Raw genomic sequence first — 20,451 nt, 5'->3', positions numbered from 1 at the left:
GATCAACAATAAAGAGGGAAATAAGCAAGAATATTAATGGAAGATCCAATTGTTAGAAGGATAAACAGCCTTTACGTAGCCAAAACCGTGAGTCTCGACTGATGCGTTGTTGCTCTGGTGTCATGAAGGAGATAACAGAGCACAGTCACTGTAGTGCATCCACAAGGCTGAGGATTACGTGGATTGCACATTTAGAGGAGTGGTCACACTGCAGCTAAGTAGTACACAAGCTGAGAGGGTATGGGTGACCGCTGGAGTATCTAAGAGAAACAGGCAGGTAATGCAGGAATCCCGAGGCTATTTTGTTCTCTAACTGCTTTTCCATTTTGGATACTGGTGAGTGAGATGGTTCCTCAGAGGACTGTAGCAAGAGCCAAGTTCATGGCACAATGGGTGGCTCAGCTGCACAGGAGGGGAGGTGGAAGAATGGAAGTGTATAATGGTAGGGGATTCCATAGCTAGAGGAGCAAACAGGTGTTTCTGTGAATGACTCCAGGATGGTATGCTCCCAACCTGGCGCCAGGGTCAAGGATGTTACAGAGCTGCTGCAGGACATTCTTTTGGGGGACGGCAAGCAGACAGAGGTCGTGGTCCACAATGGGACCAATGGCGTAGGCAGGAAAAGAGATGAGGACCTGAAAGCAGATTTTAGGGAGTTAGGAAGAAAATTGAAAAGCAGGACCTCAGGAACAGTAATCTCAGGATTATTCCCAATGCCACATGCTGGTGAGCATAAGAATAGGAAGATTGGCTGGAAAAATAGAGTAAGAGGGAGGGCTTTAGGTTTCTGAAGCATTGGGACTGGTTCTGGGGCAGGTGGGACCTATATAAGGAGGACGGGTTACACTTTAACAGGACTGGGACTGATGTTCTCGTGGGGAAGTTTGCTAATGCTGTTGGGGAAAAGCAGTTAGAGAACAAAATAGCCTCGGGATTCCTGCATTACCTGCCTGTTTCTCTTAGATACTCTAGCGGTCACCCACACCCTCTCAGCTTGTGTACTACTTAGCTGCAGTGTGACCACTCCTCTAAATGTGCAATCCACGTAATCCTCAGCCTTGTGGATGCACTACAGTGACTGTGCTCTGTTATCTCCTTCATGACACCAGAGCAACAACGCATCAGTCGAGACTCACGGTTATGGCTACGTAAAAGGCTGTTTATCCTTCTAACAATTGGATCTTCCATTAATATTCTTGCCTATTTCCCTCTTTATTGTTGATCCCATGGATATCCACTTCCTCCACTGTACCATGGCATTGTTTATGTTTGTTCTCCTATATATCCAATTTTGACTAACAATTGAACAATTCCAGACACAGCATTTTCCTGTTCCTGTCTGCCTTTCCTTTCTAGAAGTGGTCAATCTATAAACTAGATTGGCAGGGAGATGGTAAATTGAGGGGAAATGCAGAGGGGAGAGGTGAAAACTAGAAGTGGGAAGTAGAAAAGTATTAATTGATCAGGAGGATATATCAGGGAGTAGTATCAAGGTAAATGGAATAATTGGAGAGTATGACAGAACTAGAGTAGGCTATGGCATGTCATTAGATGGGCCAAAGGGGGAAAGTTAAAAAGCCTAAATCAGGATTAATATGCATGTATGTGACTACACGGAGTATGGTTAATATGATTGGTGAACTACAGGTACAGGTTGACAAATGAAACTCTGATATTATTGCTATAACAAAGACCTGGCTCAAAGAAGGGCAGGACTGAGCGTTAAATATTCCTGGGTACAAGGTACTTAGGAGAGATAGGAAAGGAAGGAAGGAGCTGGCAGTTTTGACTAAGGATGGTATTACAGTACTAGAGAGAGAGGATGTTCCAGAGGGGTCAAGGACAGAATCTCTCTGGCTAGAGGTAAGAAATGAAAAAGGTGCAATAACATTGATCAGTGTAGTATATAGACCACCAACCAGCGGAAGGGGTGTAGAGAAACAAATTTGCAAAGAAATTACACAGAGGTAAAGAATTATAGAACAATTGTAATGGGGGACTTCAATCATCCACATATAGACTGGGATAGGAATAGTACAAAGGGACATGAAGGGCGAGAGTTCCTGGAGTGTGTTCAAGATAATTTTCTGCAGCAGTATGAGGGGGCAGGCGCTGTTGGATCTGGTTCTAGGGAATGGGTTGGCCCAAGTGGATCAAACAACAGTGGGAAAGCATTTAGGGGACAGTGACCATTCTATCATAAAGTTTAGGTTGGCCATGGATAAGGACAAGGGGTAATTCAGAGCAGGGATAATTAGTTGAAGGAAAGCCAACGTCAAAGGAATCAGAATGCATCTGAGTGGAGTGAGTTGGAATCAAATGTTGGCAGAAAAGACGGTGGCTGAACAATGGCCTACCTTCAAAGAGATAGAATTGCAAGCAATGTCAAGGTATATTCACTTGAAGGGGAAAGATAGGACAAATAAATCTAGAACACCCTGGATTATGAGAGAGATAGAGGCAAAGATGAAAAGGAAGAACTACAAGTATGACAGATATCAGGGAGAAAATACAATGGAAATAAAAAAAATACAAGGACCAGAAGGGAAGTGAAAAAACTAATCAGAAAAGCAAGAAGGGAGCATGAAAAGAAACTAGCAGCTAACATAAAAGGGAATCCCAGGGTCTTCTATAAGCATATAAATAATAAAAGGGTGATAAAGAAAAGGTAGAGCCAATTTGGGGTAAAAGAGGAGACTTGCACGTGGGGGCAGGAGAAGCAGCAGGGGTATTAAACGAGTACTTTGCATCAGTTTTTACAAAGAAAGAGGATGCTTTCCAGGCCAAGGTGAGAGAGGAGGTAACTGGTACACTGGAGGAAATTACAATTGAGGAGCAGGAAGTATTAGAAAGACTACCTTTGCTTAAAATTGATAAGGTCTTAGGACTGGATGAAATGCATCTGAGGATATTGAGGGAGATGAGAGTGGAAATTTCAGAGGTACTGGTGATAATCTTTTAGTCTTCTTTAGACACAGGAGTGGTGCCAGCGGACTGGAGAATTGTGAATGTTACACCCTTGTTCAAAAAGGGGTGCAAGGATAATGCCAGCAACTATAGACCAGTTTGACTTCAGTGGTAGGGAAATTTCAGAAAACTATAGTTTGGGGCAAAATCAATAGCCACTTAAGATAGCTGTGGGATAATTAATGAATCTATGCTGGTTTTCCTCAAGGGAAAATTATTTTAACCAATTTGCTGGACTATGTTGAGGAAGTAACAGAGAAGGTTGATAAGGGCAAAGCAAAAACAAAAACAGAATTACCTGGAAAAACTCAGCAGGTCTGGCAGCATCGGCGGAGAAGAAAAGAGTTGACGTTTCGAGTCCTCATGACCCTTCGACAGAACTTGAGTTCGAGTCCAAGAAAGAGTTGAAATATAAGCTGGTTTAAGGTGTGTGTGTGGGGGGCGGAGAGAGAGAGAGAGAGAAGTGGAGGGGGTTGGTGTGGTTGTAGGGACAAACAAGCAGTAATAGAAGCAGATCATCAAAAGATGTCAACGACAATAGAACAAAAGAACACATAGGTGTTAAAGTTAAAGTTGGTGATATTATCTAAACGAATGTGCTAATTAAGAATGGATGGTAGGGCACTCAAGGTATAGCTCTAGTGGGGGTGGGGAGAGCATAAAAGATGGAAAATTTTTTTTTTTTAAAAAATAATGGAAATAGGTGGGAAAAGGAAAATCTATATAATTTATTGGAAAAAAAAGAAAAGGAAGGGGGAGGGAGCTCACGACCTAAAGTTGTTGAATTCAAAATTCAGTCCGGATGGCTGTAAAGTGCCTAGTCGGAAGATGAGGTGTTGTTCCTCCAGTTTGCGTTGGGCTTCACTGGAACAATGCAGCAAGCCAAGGACAGACATGTGGGCAAGAGAGCAGGGTGGAGTGTTAAAATGGCAAGCGACAGGGAGGTTTGGGTCATTCTTGCGGACAGACCGCAGGGGTTCTGCAAAGCGGTCGCCCAGTTTACGTTTGGTCTCTCCAATGTAGAGGAGACCACATTGGGAGAAACGAATGCAGTAGACTAAGTTGGGGGAAATGCAAGTGAAATGCTGCTTCACTTGAAAGGAGTGTTTGGGTCCTTGGACGGTGAGGAGAGAGGAAGTGAAGGGGTAGGTGTTGCATCTTTTGTGTGGGCATGGGGTGGTGCCATAGGAGGGGGTTGAGGAGTAGGGGGTGATGGAGGAGTGGACCAGGGTGTCCCAGAGGGAGCGATCCCTACGGAATGCTGATAGGGGGGGTGAAGAGAAGATGTGTTTGGTGGTGGCATCATGCTGGAGTTGGCGGAAATGGCGGAGGATGATCCTTTGAATGCGGAGGCTGGTGGGGTGATAAGTGAGGACAAGGGGGACCCTATCATGTTTCTGGGAGGGCGGATCCGCCCTCATGCCTTCCCCTCCCTCCCAGAAACATGATAGGGTCCCCCTTGTCCTCACTTATCACCCCACCAGCCTCCTCATTCAAAGGATCATCCTCCACCATTTCCGCCAACTCCAGCATGATGCCACCACCAAACACATCTTCCCTTCACCCCCCCCTATCGGCATTCCGTAGGGATCGCTCCCTTCGGGACACCCTGGTCCACTCCTCCATCACCCCCTACTCCTCAACCCCCTCCTATGGCACCACCCCATGCCCACGCAAAAGATGCAACACCTGCCCCTTCACTTCCTCTCTCCTCACCGTCCAAGGACCCAAACACTCCTTTCAAGTGAAGCAGCATTTCACTTGCATTTCCCCCAACTTAGTCTACTGCATTCGTTGATCCCAATGTGGTCTCCTCTATATTGGAGAGACCAAACGTAAACTGGGCGACCGCTTTGCAGAATACCTGCGGTCTGTCCGCAAGAATGACCCAAACCTCCCTGTCGCTTGCCATTTTAACACTCCACCCTGCTCTCTTGCCCACACGTCTGTCCTTGGCTTGCTGCATTGTTCCAGTGAGGCCCAACGCAAACTGGAGGAACAACACCTCATCTTCCGACTAGGCACTTTACAGCCATCCGGACTGAATTTTGAATTCAACAACTTTAGGTCGTGAGCTCCCTCCCCCATCCCCACCCCCTTTCTGTTTCTCCCTTCCTTTTCTTTTTTTTTCCCAATAAATTATATAGATTTTCCTTTTCCCACCTATTTCCATTATTTTTTTAAAAAAATTTTTTTACATCTTTTATGCTCTCCCCACCCCCACTAGAGCTATACCTTGAGTGCCCTACCATCCATTCTTAATTAGCACATTCGTTTAGATAATATCACCAACTTTAACACCTATGTGTTATTTTGTTCTATTGTCGTTGACATCTTTTGATGATCTGCTTCTATTACTGCTTGTTTGTCCCTACAACCACACCAACCCCCTCCACTTCTCTCTCTCTCTCTCCGCCCCCCACACACACACCTTAAACCAGCTTATATTTCAACTCTTTCTTGGCCTCAAACTCAAGTTCTGTCAAAGGGTCATGAGGACTCGAAACGTCAACTCTTTTCTTCTCCGCCGATGCTGCCAGACCTGCTGAGTTTTTCCAGGTAATTCTGTTTTTGTTTTTGTTTTGGATTTCCAGCATCCGCAGTTTTTTTGTTGATAAGGGCAATGCTGATGTGGTGTAAATGGATTTTCAAAACGCATTTGATACATTGTCACACAAAGGCTTATGCGCAAAATTCTAGCTCATGGGATAAAATGGAAAGTAGGCACTTAGATAACCACTTGGCTAAGAAATTGGCTGAGTGGCAAGAAACAGGGTAGTGATAAATGGTTGTTTTTCAGATTGGAGGAAGCTCTGTCATGGTGTTCCCCAGGGGTCAGTGTTGGGACCCTTGCGCTTCTTGATAAATATTAATGACCTAGATTGTGGTGTGCAAGGCATGATTTCTAAATTTTGCAGATGATACGAAGATTGGAAGTATTGTCAACTGGCAGATGACGTTCAATACAGAGAAGTGTGAGGTGATCTATTCTAGCAGGAAGAATATGGAGAGACAGTACAAGATAAAAGGAGGAACTTTAAAGGAGGTGCAGGAACAAAGGGACCTTGATGTATATGTACCTAAGTCGTTGAAGTCAGAAGGGCATGTTGAGAGAGCAGATAATAAAGCATAAGGTATCCTAGTTTTATTAATAGGGCACTGAGTACAAGAGTAAGGAGATCATGTTAAACTTGTCCTTACCTGGAGTATTGCATCCAGTTCTGTGCGCCATACTTGAGGGAGGATGTGAAGGCATTGGAGAGAGTACAGAGGCGATTCACATGAATGATTCCAGGGATAAGCAACTGTAACTATGAGGATAGATTGGAGAGATAGGGTCTGTTTTCCTTGGAGAAAAGAAGACTGAGAGGAGACTTGATAGAGGTCTTTAAGATCCCGGTGGGTTGACAGGGTAAGTGTTGAGGAATTGTTCCCACTCAAGAGAACATAAAGAACTAGAGGGCGCAGATTCACAATAATGGACAGATGGAGAAGAAGTGATGTGAGGAAAAAATTTTTCACCCAAGTGGTGGTTAGAGTCTGGAATGAACATTCTGAAAGGGTGGTGGAGGCAGGTTCAATCGAGGTATTCAAAATGGAATTGGATTGCTATCTGAAAATAATGAATTTGCAAGGTTACAGGGATAAAGCAGGGGAGTGAAATTAGGTAGAACACTCTTTCAGTGAGCCAGTGCAGACTCGATGAGCCGAATGGCCTCCTCTGCACTGTAAAGATTCTGTGATTACTACCACTGAATCCCTGCCCATCAACATCGACCAGAAACAAAACTGAACAGCAACATAGATACTGTGGGTACAAAAGCAGGTGAAAGGCTGAGTATTCTACAGGGAACAACTCTCCTCTCCATTCCCAAAGCCTTTCCACCATCTATAAGGCACAACTCAATTTCCATTATGCCTGGTTGAGTGCAGCTCCAAAAACACTGAAGAAGCTATAAGCTATCCAGGAGAAAGCAAGCCACTTGATTGGCATCCCACTGACCACCCTAAATAATCCCTCCTGCCACTTACTGGTGGACCACGGCTTCCTTGACAGTACCTTCCAAACCTGTGACCTGCACCTCCTAAAAGAATAAGGACAGCAGGTGCATGGAAATACCACCATTCAAGTTCACATACCACACTGACTTGGAAATGTATTGTCATTTCTTGCAGGGTCAAAATTCTAGAACTTTAAAACTGTACATACACAACACAGACTGCAGGGGTTCAAAAGGGCAGTTCACCACTATCTTTTTAAGGACAATTAGGAATGGATAATAAAACCTGGTCTCGTCAGTGACACATCCCATGAATGGATAAAAAAGAAATTACCATTGGCTATAATTAAGGATAAAGTGACTGAACACTGAAATTTCCAGCTGCTCAGAGTGAACCAGCATGGAACCTGATAGAATGAATTTTTTGAAGAGGTGACTAAACTAGTGATTAGGTGAATGTCCAAGGATGTTAACTCTATGGACTCTCAGAATGCATCAAATGAAGTCCCTTATAAGAGAATGAGCTGAAGTTGAAGCTCAGGATTAAAGGCAAATGATTGATCTACTTAGGAAATTGTTTGAGTGGCACAAAACAGAGAATAAGGATAATGGGGTAAGAGCTATAATTGCCAGGGTGTCACTCGTGGTAACACACGAAGCTTTTTGTTGGGGCCTCAACTATGCAATGTATTAATTAGCAACTTAGATGATGAGATAGAAAGCCACATATCCAAGTTTGCCAATGATACAAAGAAAGGCAGAATTGTAAGCAGCATAAATGGAAGTTTAAAATTACAAAGATGTATTAACAGATTAAGGAAAACTGTCAAATGCATTTATATTTGGGCAGAAGTGGAGTCACTTTAGACCTAAGAGGATAGAACTGAGTACTTTATAAATAGTGAAAAGATAGAAACAGTGGATGTTCAAAGAGACCTGGGTTGGGTGATACATGGATCATTAAAATTTCATGAACAGGTACAGAAAATAATCAAAAAAGTGATTGAAATGCTAACCTTTATAGAGGACTAGAATACAAGGCGGTAAAAGTTATTCTAGTTGTACAAAACCTTGGTTCAACCACACCTGGTATGCTGTGAGTAGTTCTGGACACTGCAGCTTAGGAAGGAAATACTAGCTTTGGAAGGATTGCAGTGCAGGTTTACCAAATTGATGCCTGGATCCAAAGGGTTAATTTGCAAGGAGCAAAAACACTAGGATTGTATTCTCTGGAATTTAGAAAGTTAAGCGATGATTTGATCCAAGTTTTCAAGGTATTAAGGGAACTGATAGGGTAATCTATTTCAGCTGTTTGGGGAGCATGCCTCGGAGGCATAGACTAAAATTTAGAGTCAGACTTTTCAGTAGTGAAAAACAAGCAAATACTTTTACGGGTAAAGGGTAGCAGAAGTTTGGGACGCTCTTCCAGAAACAACAACTGATGCTAGATCAATTGTTAATTTTAAAACTAAGACTGGTAGACTTGTGTTAACCTAATGTATTAAAGGATATGGGGAAAAGGGATTAGATCACAGATCAGACATGATTTCATTGAATGACAGAACAGGCTGGAAGGACTAGATGGTTTACCACTATTCCTATGATTCTTATGATTGAGTGCTAATGTATGTCAATTATCGCAGTAGTGGTGGATGAACGGATATGGACAGCAGGGTTTTGAATGAACCCAAGTTTGTGCAGGCAGTCAGGAAAGCATTAGAGTAAATCTCAAAAGGAGTTAGGTTTAAAATGCTAAATGCGTAAACCTGGCTGAAGTTTTAGAATATGAGGTGAAGAGAATTTGCATTTTTAGATAAATCAGGGCAGCTTGAATTTCAAAGAGATGGTAGGATAGTAGTTTGAATTTCAAACAGATGGATGTTACAACCAGTCAGAGAAGCTAGGCCAAGCAGTGTGCTTATTTTTCCCAAAGGTTACTGATAATATTAGCACCATGCAATGGTTTATATTATGAGAAAAGTACATTTCCAAAGAAATAGGGGAATTTGCATTAAAAGTGAGAAACATGTATAAAGGGGAATGAGGCTATGTGTTGGAAGGCATTGTGAGATCTACCAGAAGTGTGAAAAGCCTCCAGCAGCTGTGCACTAAGCTGTTATCTACAGAAACCAAAGCTAGGAAAAGCCACTTTGAATTCTACTGTCCAGAGTATTGTGTTGACTTTCCTGGACCTGTTTAAATCTATTTTTTTACCGTTGCCTTAACAGGGGTATAACTGGAAGCCAGATTAATTAGGGATTTAGGAGTTATTATAGTAGTAATTTGTAGACCTATGTATGTGCTTGAAATCTTTTGTTAATAAACATTTAATTTAGTATTGTAAAAAATCTCTAGAGTCTTGGTAGACTTATTACTACTGAATTCAGGGCACGCATCTCGAAGTAAAATATAAATTGCAAAATTGCTCTGACCGCGTGGTCAAGTTTCCCTTGTGGGATTTGATCCACCTGGCACACATCATCTGCCGTGTCATAACAGGTCCACCTGGCACACATCATCTGCCATGTCATAACAGGAAGTTACAAGGCTACCTAATTAGAAACAGAGTGATTGGGCAAATATGAACTGATCAGACAGTCAACATGGATTTGTAAAGAGTAAGTCACATCGAACTAACCCTGGGTGAACTTTGAGGGGGTCACTAATGTGGTAGATAGGGGGATATCCATTGATCTTATTTATATAGACTTCTTGAAAGCATTCGACAAGGTTTCACATAAGAGACTATTACCAAAATGAGGGTGCATGGAATTAAAGACAACCTACTGACATGGGGAGAAAATTGGTTAGAAGTAAGGAAACAGAAAGTGAAATAATGGGTATATACTACAATTGCCTGGAAGTGGTTTAGTGGTGTCTCTCAGGAATCTGTACTACTGCCTCAGCTTTTTACTATATTTATCAGTGAACTAGATGAAAGAACATAGAGCCATAAATCCAAGTTTATTGATGACACCAAGTTAGGTGGCACACTAAATAGCATAGATGGGAGCAGAAAATTGCAAAGGGACATTGAAAGATTAAGTGGGTGAGTAAAATTGTGACAGATGGTGTTCGATGTGGAGAATTATAAGATCAACCACTTTGAACCTAAAGAAGTTAGATCAAAGTATGATGAATAGCTTGCGACTGTGGAGGAGGTCTATATTGAGCAGTCACTAAAAACTAGTGTACATGTAGAATACACACTTAGCATTCAAAACTAAACAGATGAAATAAGAGCACACATAGAAATAAATAATTACAATTTGATAGCCATTACGGAGACATGGCTGCAAGAGGATATGGACTGGGACCTGAATATTGAAGGGAACAGGATATTTAGGAAGGACAGGAAGAGAGGAAAGGGTGGAGGGATGGCCCTGTTAGTTAACGATGGTATTAGCGTAATAGAGAGGGATGACCTAAGTTCAGGAAACCAGATGTGGTATAGATGAGAAATGTAAAAGCAAGAAGTCACTTGTGGGAATCGTCACAGGCCCCCTAAAAATAACCACATGGTAGAGTTGAGCATAAAGGAAGAAATAATTGGAGCTTGTCAGAAAGGCACAGCAATAATCATGGGAGATTTTAATTTACATGTAGGCTGGACAAAGATAGCCTAGATGAGGATTACATTGAATGTTTTCGGGATAGTTTCTTAGAACAGCATGCTCTGGAGCCAACCAGAGAACAGGCTATATTAGACCTGGTATTGTGCGACAAAATGGGAGTAGTTAATGATCTCATAGTGAAGGCACCCCAAGGTAGCAGCAACCATAATATGATTGAATTTTACATTGTTTGAGGGAGAGAGGAGTGGGTCTGAGACTAAATTTTAAAACTTAAATAAAGGCAATTATGAGCGCATGAAAGCTGAGCTGGCTAAAGTGAATTGGCAAATTATGTTAAGGGGTTGGTCAATAGGTATGCAGCGGCTAATATTTAAGGGGATATTTCAGAATGTACAGAATAGATACATTCCAACAAGTAAAAAAATGTCCAAGGGATGGACACACCATCCGTGGTTAACTAGAAAGGTTAAAGATAGTCTCAAACTTAAAGAAAAAGCATATAATTGTGCAAAAATAGGTGGCAGGTCAGAAGATTGGACAGAATATAAGCAACTGCAAAATAATGACTACAAGACTAATAAGGAGGGAAAAATTAAAGCACAAGAGAAAGCTGGCCAGAAATATAAAAACAGATAGTAAGAGTTTTTATAAATATTTTAAAAAGAGTTAAAGTGAGTCTAGGGAATTGATAATAGGAAACAAGGAGATGGCAGATGAATTGAACAGCTATTTTGCATCAGTTTTCACTATAGAGGATACAAGTAACATCCCAGAAGCAGCTATAAACCAGGACATAGAAGTGAGGAAGTCAGGAAATATAGTCACCAGAGAAGTAGTACTGAGTAAATTGTTGGAGCTGCGGGCTGACAAGAACCCGGGTCCTGATGGACTTCATCTTAGGCTCTTAAAAGAAGTCTCTAGTGAGATAGTTGATGAATTGGTTTTAATTTTCCAAAATTCTCTAGATTCATGGAAGGTCCCATGAGATGGGAAGATAGCAAATGTAACTCCATTATTCAAAAAGGGAGGGAGACAGAAAAGGGGGAAACTACAGGCCCGTTAGCTTAACATTTACTGTTAGGAAAATGTTAGAAGCTATTATTAAAGAAGTTAGAGCATTGCATTTGGGTAAGCTCAAGCTCATCAGAGTCGACGTGGTTTCATGAAAGGAAAATTGTGTTTAACTGACTTATTGGAGTTATTTGAGGAAGTAACAAGCGGTAATATAATGGTGCGGGTAGCAGATTGGCTGGCTAACAGGAAGCACAGAGTAGGCATAAATATGTCTTTTTCGGGTTTCCAAGATGTAATGAGTGGTATATGCCACAGGGATCAGCACTGGGACCTCAACTGTTTACAATTTATATGAATGACTTGGATAAAGGGATTGAAGTGGTTGCCAAATTTGCTGATGACACAAAGATAGCTAGGAAACACAGTTGTGAACAGGACATAAACAGGCTACAAAAATATACAGAGGTTAAGTGAGTGAGCAAAGATTTGGCAAATGGAGTATAATGTGCAAAAATATGAAATTGTCCATTTTGGGAGGAAGAATAAAAAGAATCATGTTATCTAAATGGAGATAGCGAAGTTGATGAAGGGAAGAGTTGGGGAAATTGCTGCTTCCCTCAATCTGTCCTAATGCTTCCTTATGTGGCTCTGTCACCAAACAACTTTCCATCCCCTCCCCTCTCCTTTCAGCCTTAAAAGGGCAGTTTTCTGTCTGTGACATTCTGGTAATTTTCTTCATAACCCCACTACAAAAATAAGCATCTTACCTCTCGCAATGTCACTAGAGTCTTTTTATCAATAGTTGCCTGTTTAACCAGCTCTTTATTGTCTTTTTCTAAATCTTTCAGTCGTCCATAAAGGTCTTTGAATTTGCTGATTTCTTTGACAAGCAATTTATTTTCTTTTTCGAGATTAGAAATTGTCATGTTGTTGTCATCTAGCGTTGAGTCCTTGATCTCAGTCTGTTGGCGCAATCTCCTATTTTCCTTCTCAAGATGTTTCTTGTCTTTCTCCAGTTGTACAGTATCCTCCTCGAGCAGTTTGTTTTCTTTCTCTAGTTGTTGCAACCGTTTGCTGGAGATTTTTAGCTCTTCCAGGTTTCTTTGCAAGCTCTGATTTTCAGTTTCTAAGTCTTGTAGTTCATTTTCCAACTGGTTAATCTTTTTGTTACTATTTTCTAGAGCCTTTTGGAGCCTATGATTTTCTAAATCTAATCCTTGATAGCTTACCTCTAATCGTTCAGTTTTCTTGTTGCAAGCCTTCAAGAGGTCCAGGCTCCTGTTTAACTGTTCTTTCTCATTTTCCAGTTCTTTGTTCTCTAGCTCTAATTGTGCCACCTTGACACCATTGGACTTCAAACACTCCACTGTCCTCCGTAACTGCAAATTTTCATCATCAAGTTGGTTGTTTTCTTTCTCTAATATATCTAATTGCACTGTAAGGTTTTTCAAGCTATCCAAAGTCTTTTTCAGCTTTCTATTTTCCACTTCTAGATCAGAATTCTCCTGTTCCAAGATCTCTACTTTTTCACATGCAATTATTAGACCAGTTATCTTCTTCTGCAACTGTTCGTTTTCTCTTTCCAAACGACTCAAAACAGTCTCAAGCTCCTTTGCCCTTTCTCCTTTTTCTTTATACTGTTCCAACTCCTTTCGGATTTGTTTCTTTTCAAACTCTAATTTGTTCAGTTTACCACTAGTCTCCTTAATAGATTCATGGAGGATTTTGTTTTCTTTTTCAATGTCTTTCATTTTAGCTTCTGCACTGATTTGTGCACGTTGCCTCAGGGATGCAATGGTTTGATTCAAGTGTTCATTTTCCTGCTCCAACACTTTGATCTAGGATATACAAGTGTAGTAAAGTAAATTAATTTCAAATGTATACATTACTAGTTATTTGTTACAAATCTTCCACTTTATGCAAAACCATTCAATATACTTTATTCTTGAAGAAACTCTACCTGCAATAGCTACAAAGAAACCTTGCAAATAGGTAGCGCTCTCATTACTGTCGTATTATTAGCAACAGATTTTCCCCAATTTGGCAGACTTGTTCTTAGGCCAAAAGAATGGCTTACATGGGATACAGGAAAACGTACATTAGTATAGACTGAGCTGCTTTTCTGAAGTTGCGGCAAATTCACTCTTCTTTTGCCAAAGAATGTACTTTCCCATACAATGCAACTATTTATTCTATGTGGGAAATGACTGAATTTCCATGCATTTATAGTATGTTTGCTTTTCATATTTAAGCACTCAGCTTTTCCTGTCGTAAAGATTAACAGCATCTGACATAGATGATGATGAAATACGATGGATGTAAAAGGGTGATTTGATCAAAGTTTTCAAGATGTTAAAAAAAACAGATAAGGGACATAAAGAGAAAATAGTTCCATTAGTTGGGGAGTCTAGAACTAGGGGGCATAGTGTAAAAATTAGAACTAGATTTTTCAGATGCAAAATTAGGAAACCTCTACACACGTTAGAAATTTGGAACTCTCTTCCACAAATGCCAATTGATCCTAGATTAGCTGTAAATTTGAAATGAGATAGAGAGACTTGTAAACTGAGCTACTAAGAGGTATGATGCACAGGTGTGTATGGAGTTAGTTTGCAGATTGGCCTTGATCTCACTGAATGATGATGGATCAGGCTCGCTGCTATGCAAAAATCTTAAAGTCATTACTACATGATTTAAGATTCATATGGATGAAAAATCATGAGGCTAAATATAATTTGTATACATTTCACTCAATATTTTAGCCTAGACCTTTATTAGAGAACTGTCAGCTCTTCTCTTGTAACACATTAATTAAACAAAAAGTAATTAAAGCACAATGTTAGAAGATCTACACTATGCATCTTAAAGCAGGAAAAGTTGATGTGGTTCATATGGATGAAACAGCTAACATTCATTTTTAAAGTCTATTATTTTCTATGTTTACAGTAAATGCAAATAATTTTAGAAATACTAAATTCATTCCCTTCCAGGTTTAGGTTTTGGCTAATATATAAATTTCAATGCAAAATATTCAGTCTTACCCATCCAAAATAACTGATGTATAGTGAACATAATGGGCCCAATTTTAACTCTGTGCAAGTGGAAAGGTTTTGAACGAGCAAATATCCCACCTAATGTCTTAGATATCTGATTCATATTTCCAGTATAAGGCACTGCTGAAGAATACTAAGAAAATCACATTCAGTTGAAGCAAAGAAGCATTTCTAATTGGAGAGGCTCAAACAAAATCTCAAATAGGCATTGATTGCACAGTTGTCAGTGTAAGGGGAAATATTAGAAGTAAGAGATCTAGTTAAAGTCCAATTAAGCAAATGGAATAGTGTTTTCAGTTTTGAAATGCAATACAAAATGTTCCATAGAAATTATAGTTAACAGGTCCATGAATACTTCAGTCATAACTGTGTTAAGAAATCAGTAGAGAGTCAATGTAGCTGACTCCATGACGGTTGGAAGCTTTAAGGACATTGGGGAATGAAAGCCACTTTATAAGTTAATAGTATGCCGGATGCATACATATATACCAACCTAGAACACAAGTTAAAACTGGGTTTGAAAAAGCATTTGTAACCCTCAAAATAGTAATAAATCAAGGAGAACTATAATTTTAAGCTGCTACTTCAAAACAAATCAAATGTTAGGAGTGGGGAATGTTTTCAGAGGGCTTCTTCAGCCTGCCTGTAGTAACTTTAGCAGAAGTGCTGCGAGAGCCCCAGAGGAACGGTCAGGCGTCATTGCAATGATTCTGATAAGCTGAATAAGCAAGGAGATGACCAATTGTTGGGGCAGCTGTCTCTCAATAGCTTTGCCAACCATCCCCAATTGCCACAGAATTTTCCAGAATGGGACATATGAATCTCAGGTATTGCTGGTAGCAGCCTTGGAGAACTTTGCCATTTAAATATCTCTCAGGATCACTCCCCAACCTCTCTATTCCATGATGTCAACAGCTGGTGTTACAGGGAAAATTTTAACTCACTGACGGTATCTGTCCCCACCCCCTGCACTTCCCTAATTGCCAACAGATGAACCACCTTAGAAAAGGCCTGAAATGAACAGTCTGGTGAAAAAACTGGGAGGAGTTGAGGGTGGGGAGGAAGAGAGAGATTCAGTGTGTTACTAGGAACATCACCACCTGGAAGTTCCCCTCCAAGTCACTCACCATCCTGACTTGGAAATATATTGCTGTTCCTTCATTGTGGCTGGGTCAAAATCCTGGAACTCCCTTCCTAAAGCACTGTGGGTGTATCTATACCACATGAACTGCAGTGAGTCAAGAAGGCAGCTCAGCACCACCTTCTCAAGGGCATCTAGGGATGGGCAATAAATACTGGCCCAGCCGTGAAGCCCACATCCCGTGAATGAATTAAAAAAAGGGAGATAGGAACAGGAGTGGGCCTTTCAGCCCCTCGATCCTACTCTGCCAATCAAATAGATCATGGCTGATTTTCCATCTCAATGCCATTTTCTTGCACCATCCCCATATCCCTTGATGTCTTTACTATCTAGAAATTTATCAATTTCTGTCTTGAACACACTCAATGACTGAGCCTCCACAGCCCTCTGGGGTTGAGAATTCCAAAGATTCACTAACATCTGAGTGAAGAAATTCCTCCATATCTCAGTCCTAAATGGCCTACCCCTTATTCTGAGATGAGAGTTTCCTGGTTCCCGACACACCCACCCTGGGGAAATATTCTTCCTGCATCTACCTTGTCAAGCCCTGTAAGAATTTTCTAATCTTTTATGAGATCGCCTCTCATTCTTCTAAACGACAGAGGATACAGGCCCAGTCTCATCAATCTCTCCTCACATGACAATCCTGCCACCCCAGTAATGAGTCTGGTGAACCTTTATCACACTCCCTGTATGTTAAGTATATCCTCCCTTAGGAAAGGAGACCAAAACTGCACACAATCCAGGAGCAGTCTCACCAAGGCTTTATACAATTGCAGCAAGACACACTTATGTATTCATCTTTCATTTTAAAACTTTATTGAAATATTTATACAGCTCTTCTTGAAACCAGTTTAGATGATGCCAATGTATCATAGTTCCTGCACTCGAATCCTCTTACGATAAAAGGCCGACGTATCATTTGCCTTCCTAATTGGTTACTGCACCTGCATGCTAACTTTCAGCTCATGAAAAAGAACATCCAGGTCCCTTTGGATATCAGCACTTTCCAATCTCTCACCATTTAGCAAATACTCTGCATTCCCTACCTAAGTGGATAATTTCACATTTTTCCAAATTATATTCCATCTGCCATGGTTTTGCCCACTCATTTAGCCTGTCTAAATCCTTTTGAAGCCTCTCTGCATCCTCCACACAATCCATATTCCTAACTAATTTTTTGTCATCACCAAACTTGGAAATATTACATTTGGTCCCCACATCCAAATCATTGATATAGATTGTGAACAGGTGGGGCCTACACACTGATCCTTGCTCTGTCCTACTAGTCACAGCCTGTCAATGACTCGTTTATTCCTACTCTGGTTAACGGGCAGAAAACAATCTTCAATCCATGCCAGTATATTACCTCCTATTATACTCTAATGCTCTAAATATATGCTCCAATTTTGTTTCCTAACCTCTTGTATGGGACCTTATCAAAAACCTTTTGAAAATTCAAATAGATATTAAAACTGGTTCCCCCTATCTATTCTGCAAGTTACCTCCTCAAAAAACTCCCAACAAGTTTGTCAAACCTGATTTTGTTTTCGTAAATCCATGTTGACTCTGCCCAATCCTACCATTATTTTCTAAATGTTCAGGAACAGGGGATTGGAGTGGGAGGGATATCATGACAGTGAACGGGAGGATTGGTGCTTGGAATGAGGAGTGACAGGGAGTGTGTGGAATACAGAGAATCTTTTACCTCTGGTGGGGATTAAGAATGGGGGCGGGGGTTACAATATCAAAATGAGAGGCAGGTTAATCAGCAGTGAAGTCAGGGAGTGATTTTTCATCTAAAGGCTGGTACAAGTGTGGAACTCCTTCCTTCAAAAAAACTGTGGGTGCTAGGTCAATTTTTTTTTTATTCATTCACAGGATGTGGGCCAACATTCATTGCCAATCCCTCACTGCCCTTGAGAAGGTGGTGGTGAGCTGCCTTCTTGAACTGCTGCAGTCCCTGTGGTGCAGGTACATCCACAGTGCTGTTATGAAGGGAGTTCCTTCACTGCCGTTGGGTCAAATTCCTGGAACAGCGATATATTTCGAAGTCAGGATGGTGAGTGACTTGGGGGGGAGCTTCCAGGTTGTGGTATTCCAATCTATCTGCTGCCCTTGTCCTTCTAGATGGTAGTGATCGTGGGTTTGGAAGGTGCTGTCAAAGGAGCCTTGGTGAATTCCTGAGGTGCATCTTATAGATGGTACACACTGCTGCTACTCTGCGTCGGTGGTGGAGGGAGTGAATGTTTGTGGATGTGGTGCCAATCAAGCGGGCTGCTTTGTCCTGGATGGTGTCAAGCTCTTGAGTGTTGTAGGAGCTGCACTCATCCAGACAAGTGGGGAGTATTCCATCACACTCCTGGCTTGTGCCTTGTAGATGGTAAACAGGCTTTTGGGAGTCAGGTGGTCAGCTACTCATCGCACAATTCCTAGCCTCTGATCTGCTCTTGTAGCCACAGTATTTATATGGCTAGTCCAGTTGTTTCTGATCATTGGTAACCCACAGGATGTTGATAATGGGGGATTCAGTGATGGTAATGCCATTGAAAATCAAGGGGCAATGGTTAGATTCTCTCTTGTTGGAGATGATCATTGCCTGGCACTTGTGAGGCACGAATGTTACTTGCCACTTGTCAGCCAAAGCCTGGATATTGTCTAGGTCTTGCTGCATTTGGACATGCACTGTTTCAGTATCTGAGGATTCACGAATGGTGAACATTGTGCAATCATCAGTGAACATCCCCACTTCTGACCTTACGATGGAAGGATGGTCAGTGATGAAGCAGCTGAAGATGGTTGGGCCGAGGACACTACCCTGAGGAACTCCTGCAGTGATGAAAATTGAAAATGTCAAGATTGACATTGGTAGATTATTACACAAGTGTATTACACAAGTGTATCAATGAGTACGGATCAAAGATGGGAAATGGGAGTTGAGATCCAAATCTAGTTAGATAGCCCACTCCTATGGCTACGAATGGGAGTTGTGGGCTCAGCACTCGAGGGCCAGAGACACTGGGAATAGGGCAGGCATGCAGACTCTATTTCCTGCAATAAAGTGCTGCTGTGTGTGCAAAGATTGTCTTGCAATTGAATGGGTGAATGGGAGCAATGCAGAAAGACAAGCAAAAGCTTGAGTGAAAGCTGGGGACTTTACCATGACTAAGCAGCAACAAATTGTTTACATTGTTGGCTGAGAATTCACAATGGAAGAACTATGGGGGAAGGAAGGAGGAAAGTTTTTGAACTAAGGGCTATAGAACATGGGATGCTTCACCACAAGTGGCTATGAAGGTAGAGACTAGGTCATAATTTAAAAGGAAATGGGATATATGTTTGAAAAACAGTAATGCAAAAAGTTCCGGGTGGCCAGATGTCTAAAATAGCTTCTTTCTCATTCTTAATTTAGTGTTTCCCTTCCCAGTCTCAGTAAAAGTATTAGTACAGCTATCAAATGCATTAACTTACAATTCTATACCATCCTAGTTTTAAAATGTTACTTCATATAAACTTAATTTTAATGACTTTGCTCAGCAATACATTTGAGCTATATCATGGCAGCACAATGTATTATTACACAATGCTCTCAAATAGTATGCGTCCTACTGTACTGACTAGCCACTAGCATTTCCTTTAAGTTTTGCAGCCATGGAGCAATCCAGAAGTTCCTGCACAGCCCGAAGACAAACTGGTCCTTTAAGCTGTTATGGTATAGCTGATGGTAAATGTTAAGTCATCAAATCCCAAGGGGAAACTTGTTTTGCAATTTGTTTAAGTTTTGAGAAGCATACCCTGAATTCAATAGTAATAAGACCACCAAACCTTATAGGTTTTTATAGAACTAGATTAAACATTTATTAATAGAAAAAATGATGTTAAATACACACATTGATCTACAAATTACCACTATAATAACTTCTAAATTCCCTAATCAATCTAACTCCCAATTACACTTTTGTTAAGGCAACAGTAAGGCACACAGATTTTTAAAAGACCCAGGCAAAGAAACATAAACCCTGTACAAGTCGGCTTCCAAGTGAGTTTTCTTAACTTCAGCCCTTTGAAGACAGCAGCTCGAGGCATAGACCTGAAGGCTTTTTCACACTTCTAAAATCTTAAAAATGCCTTCCTGTACACCCAGCCCTTGTTCCTTCTTTATACATATCGTTCTCAATGCAAATTTTCCCTTGACACCTATGTTTCTAAACTTCCCCATGTTCATCTAATTAACATTTCAAGCCTAATCTCTCTTCTTAGGTCAAAGCCCCCAGGCTGGCTGCCTCTAATTCAATTAAATCTCTCTCACACATCGACATATCCCACTATTACTCTATTTTACAATAAATTCCAATAACATTATGAGAATTATTTTATCTTCTTGACAAATTCAACATGCATGCACAGCTGCGCAAAAAATTTGAGAGGTCTCACGCATTTTTCCAATACAGCAACAACATTGGCATCTAGCTGACAATATGAAAAATGCAGGTTTGTCTTGTCCACAGAAAGCATGCCAAATCCTAAATGGTCAATTATTGGCCCTTCAGTCTGCTCACAATCATCAACAAAGTGATGGAAGGTACAATCAAGTGGCACATACTCAGCACAATCTACTTATGATGCTCAGTTTGGGTTCCACCAGCACCACTTGGCTCAAGGGGTCATTACAGCCTTGGACGAAACATGAGCAAAAGGGC

The 20,451-nt window shown here is 41.0% G+C and overlaps 1 protein-coding gene across 7 annotated transcripts in view; it reads right to left on the bottom strand.

Annotated features, from left to right (window-relative positions):
* The window catches only part of LOC121292611 (girdin-like), a 334,505-nt gene that overhangs the window by 148,947 nt on the left and 165,107 nt on the right, over positions 1–20,451 (bottom strand). For all 7 annotated transcript variants that reach the window (XM_041214804.1, XM_041214830.1, XM_041214822.1 and 4 more), the window contains exon 15: positions 12,325–13,395. In XM_041214804.1, the coding sequence (XP_041070738.1) occupies positions 12,325–13,395 (1,071 nt within the window). The remainder of the gene's footprint in view (positions 1–12,324; positions 13,396–20,451) is intronic.

This window comes from Carcharodon carcharias, chromosome 2 (genome assembly GCF_017639515.1).
Source record: "Carcharodon carcharias isolate sCarCar2 chromosome 2, sCarCar2.pri, whole genome shotgun sequence".
Lineage (NCBI taxonomy): Eukaryota > Metazoa > Chordata > Chondrichthyes > Lamniformes > Lamnidae > Carcharodon > Carcharodon carcharias.
This window is presented reverse-complemented; position numbering and strand designations above follow the sequence as displayed.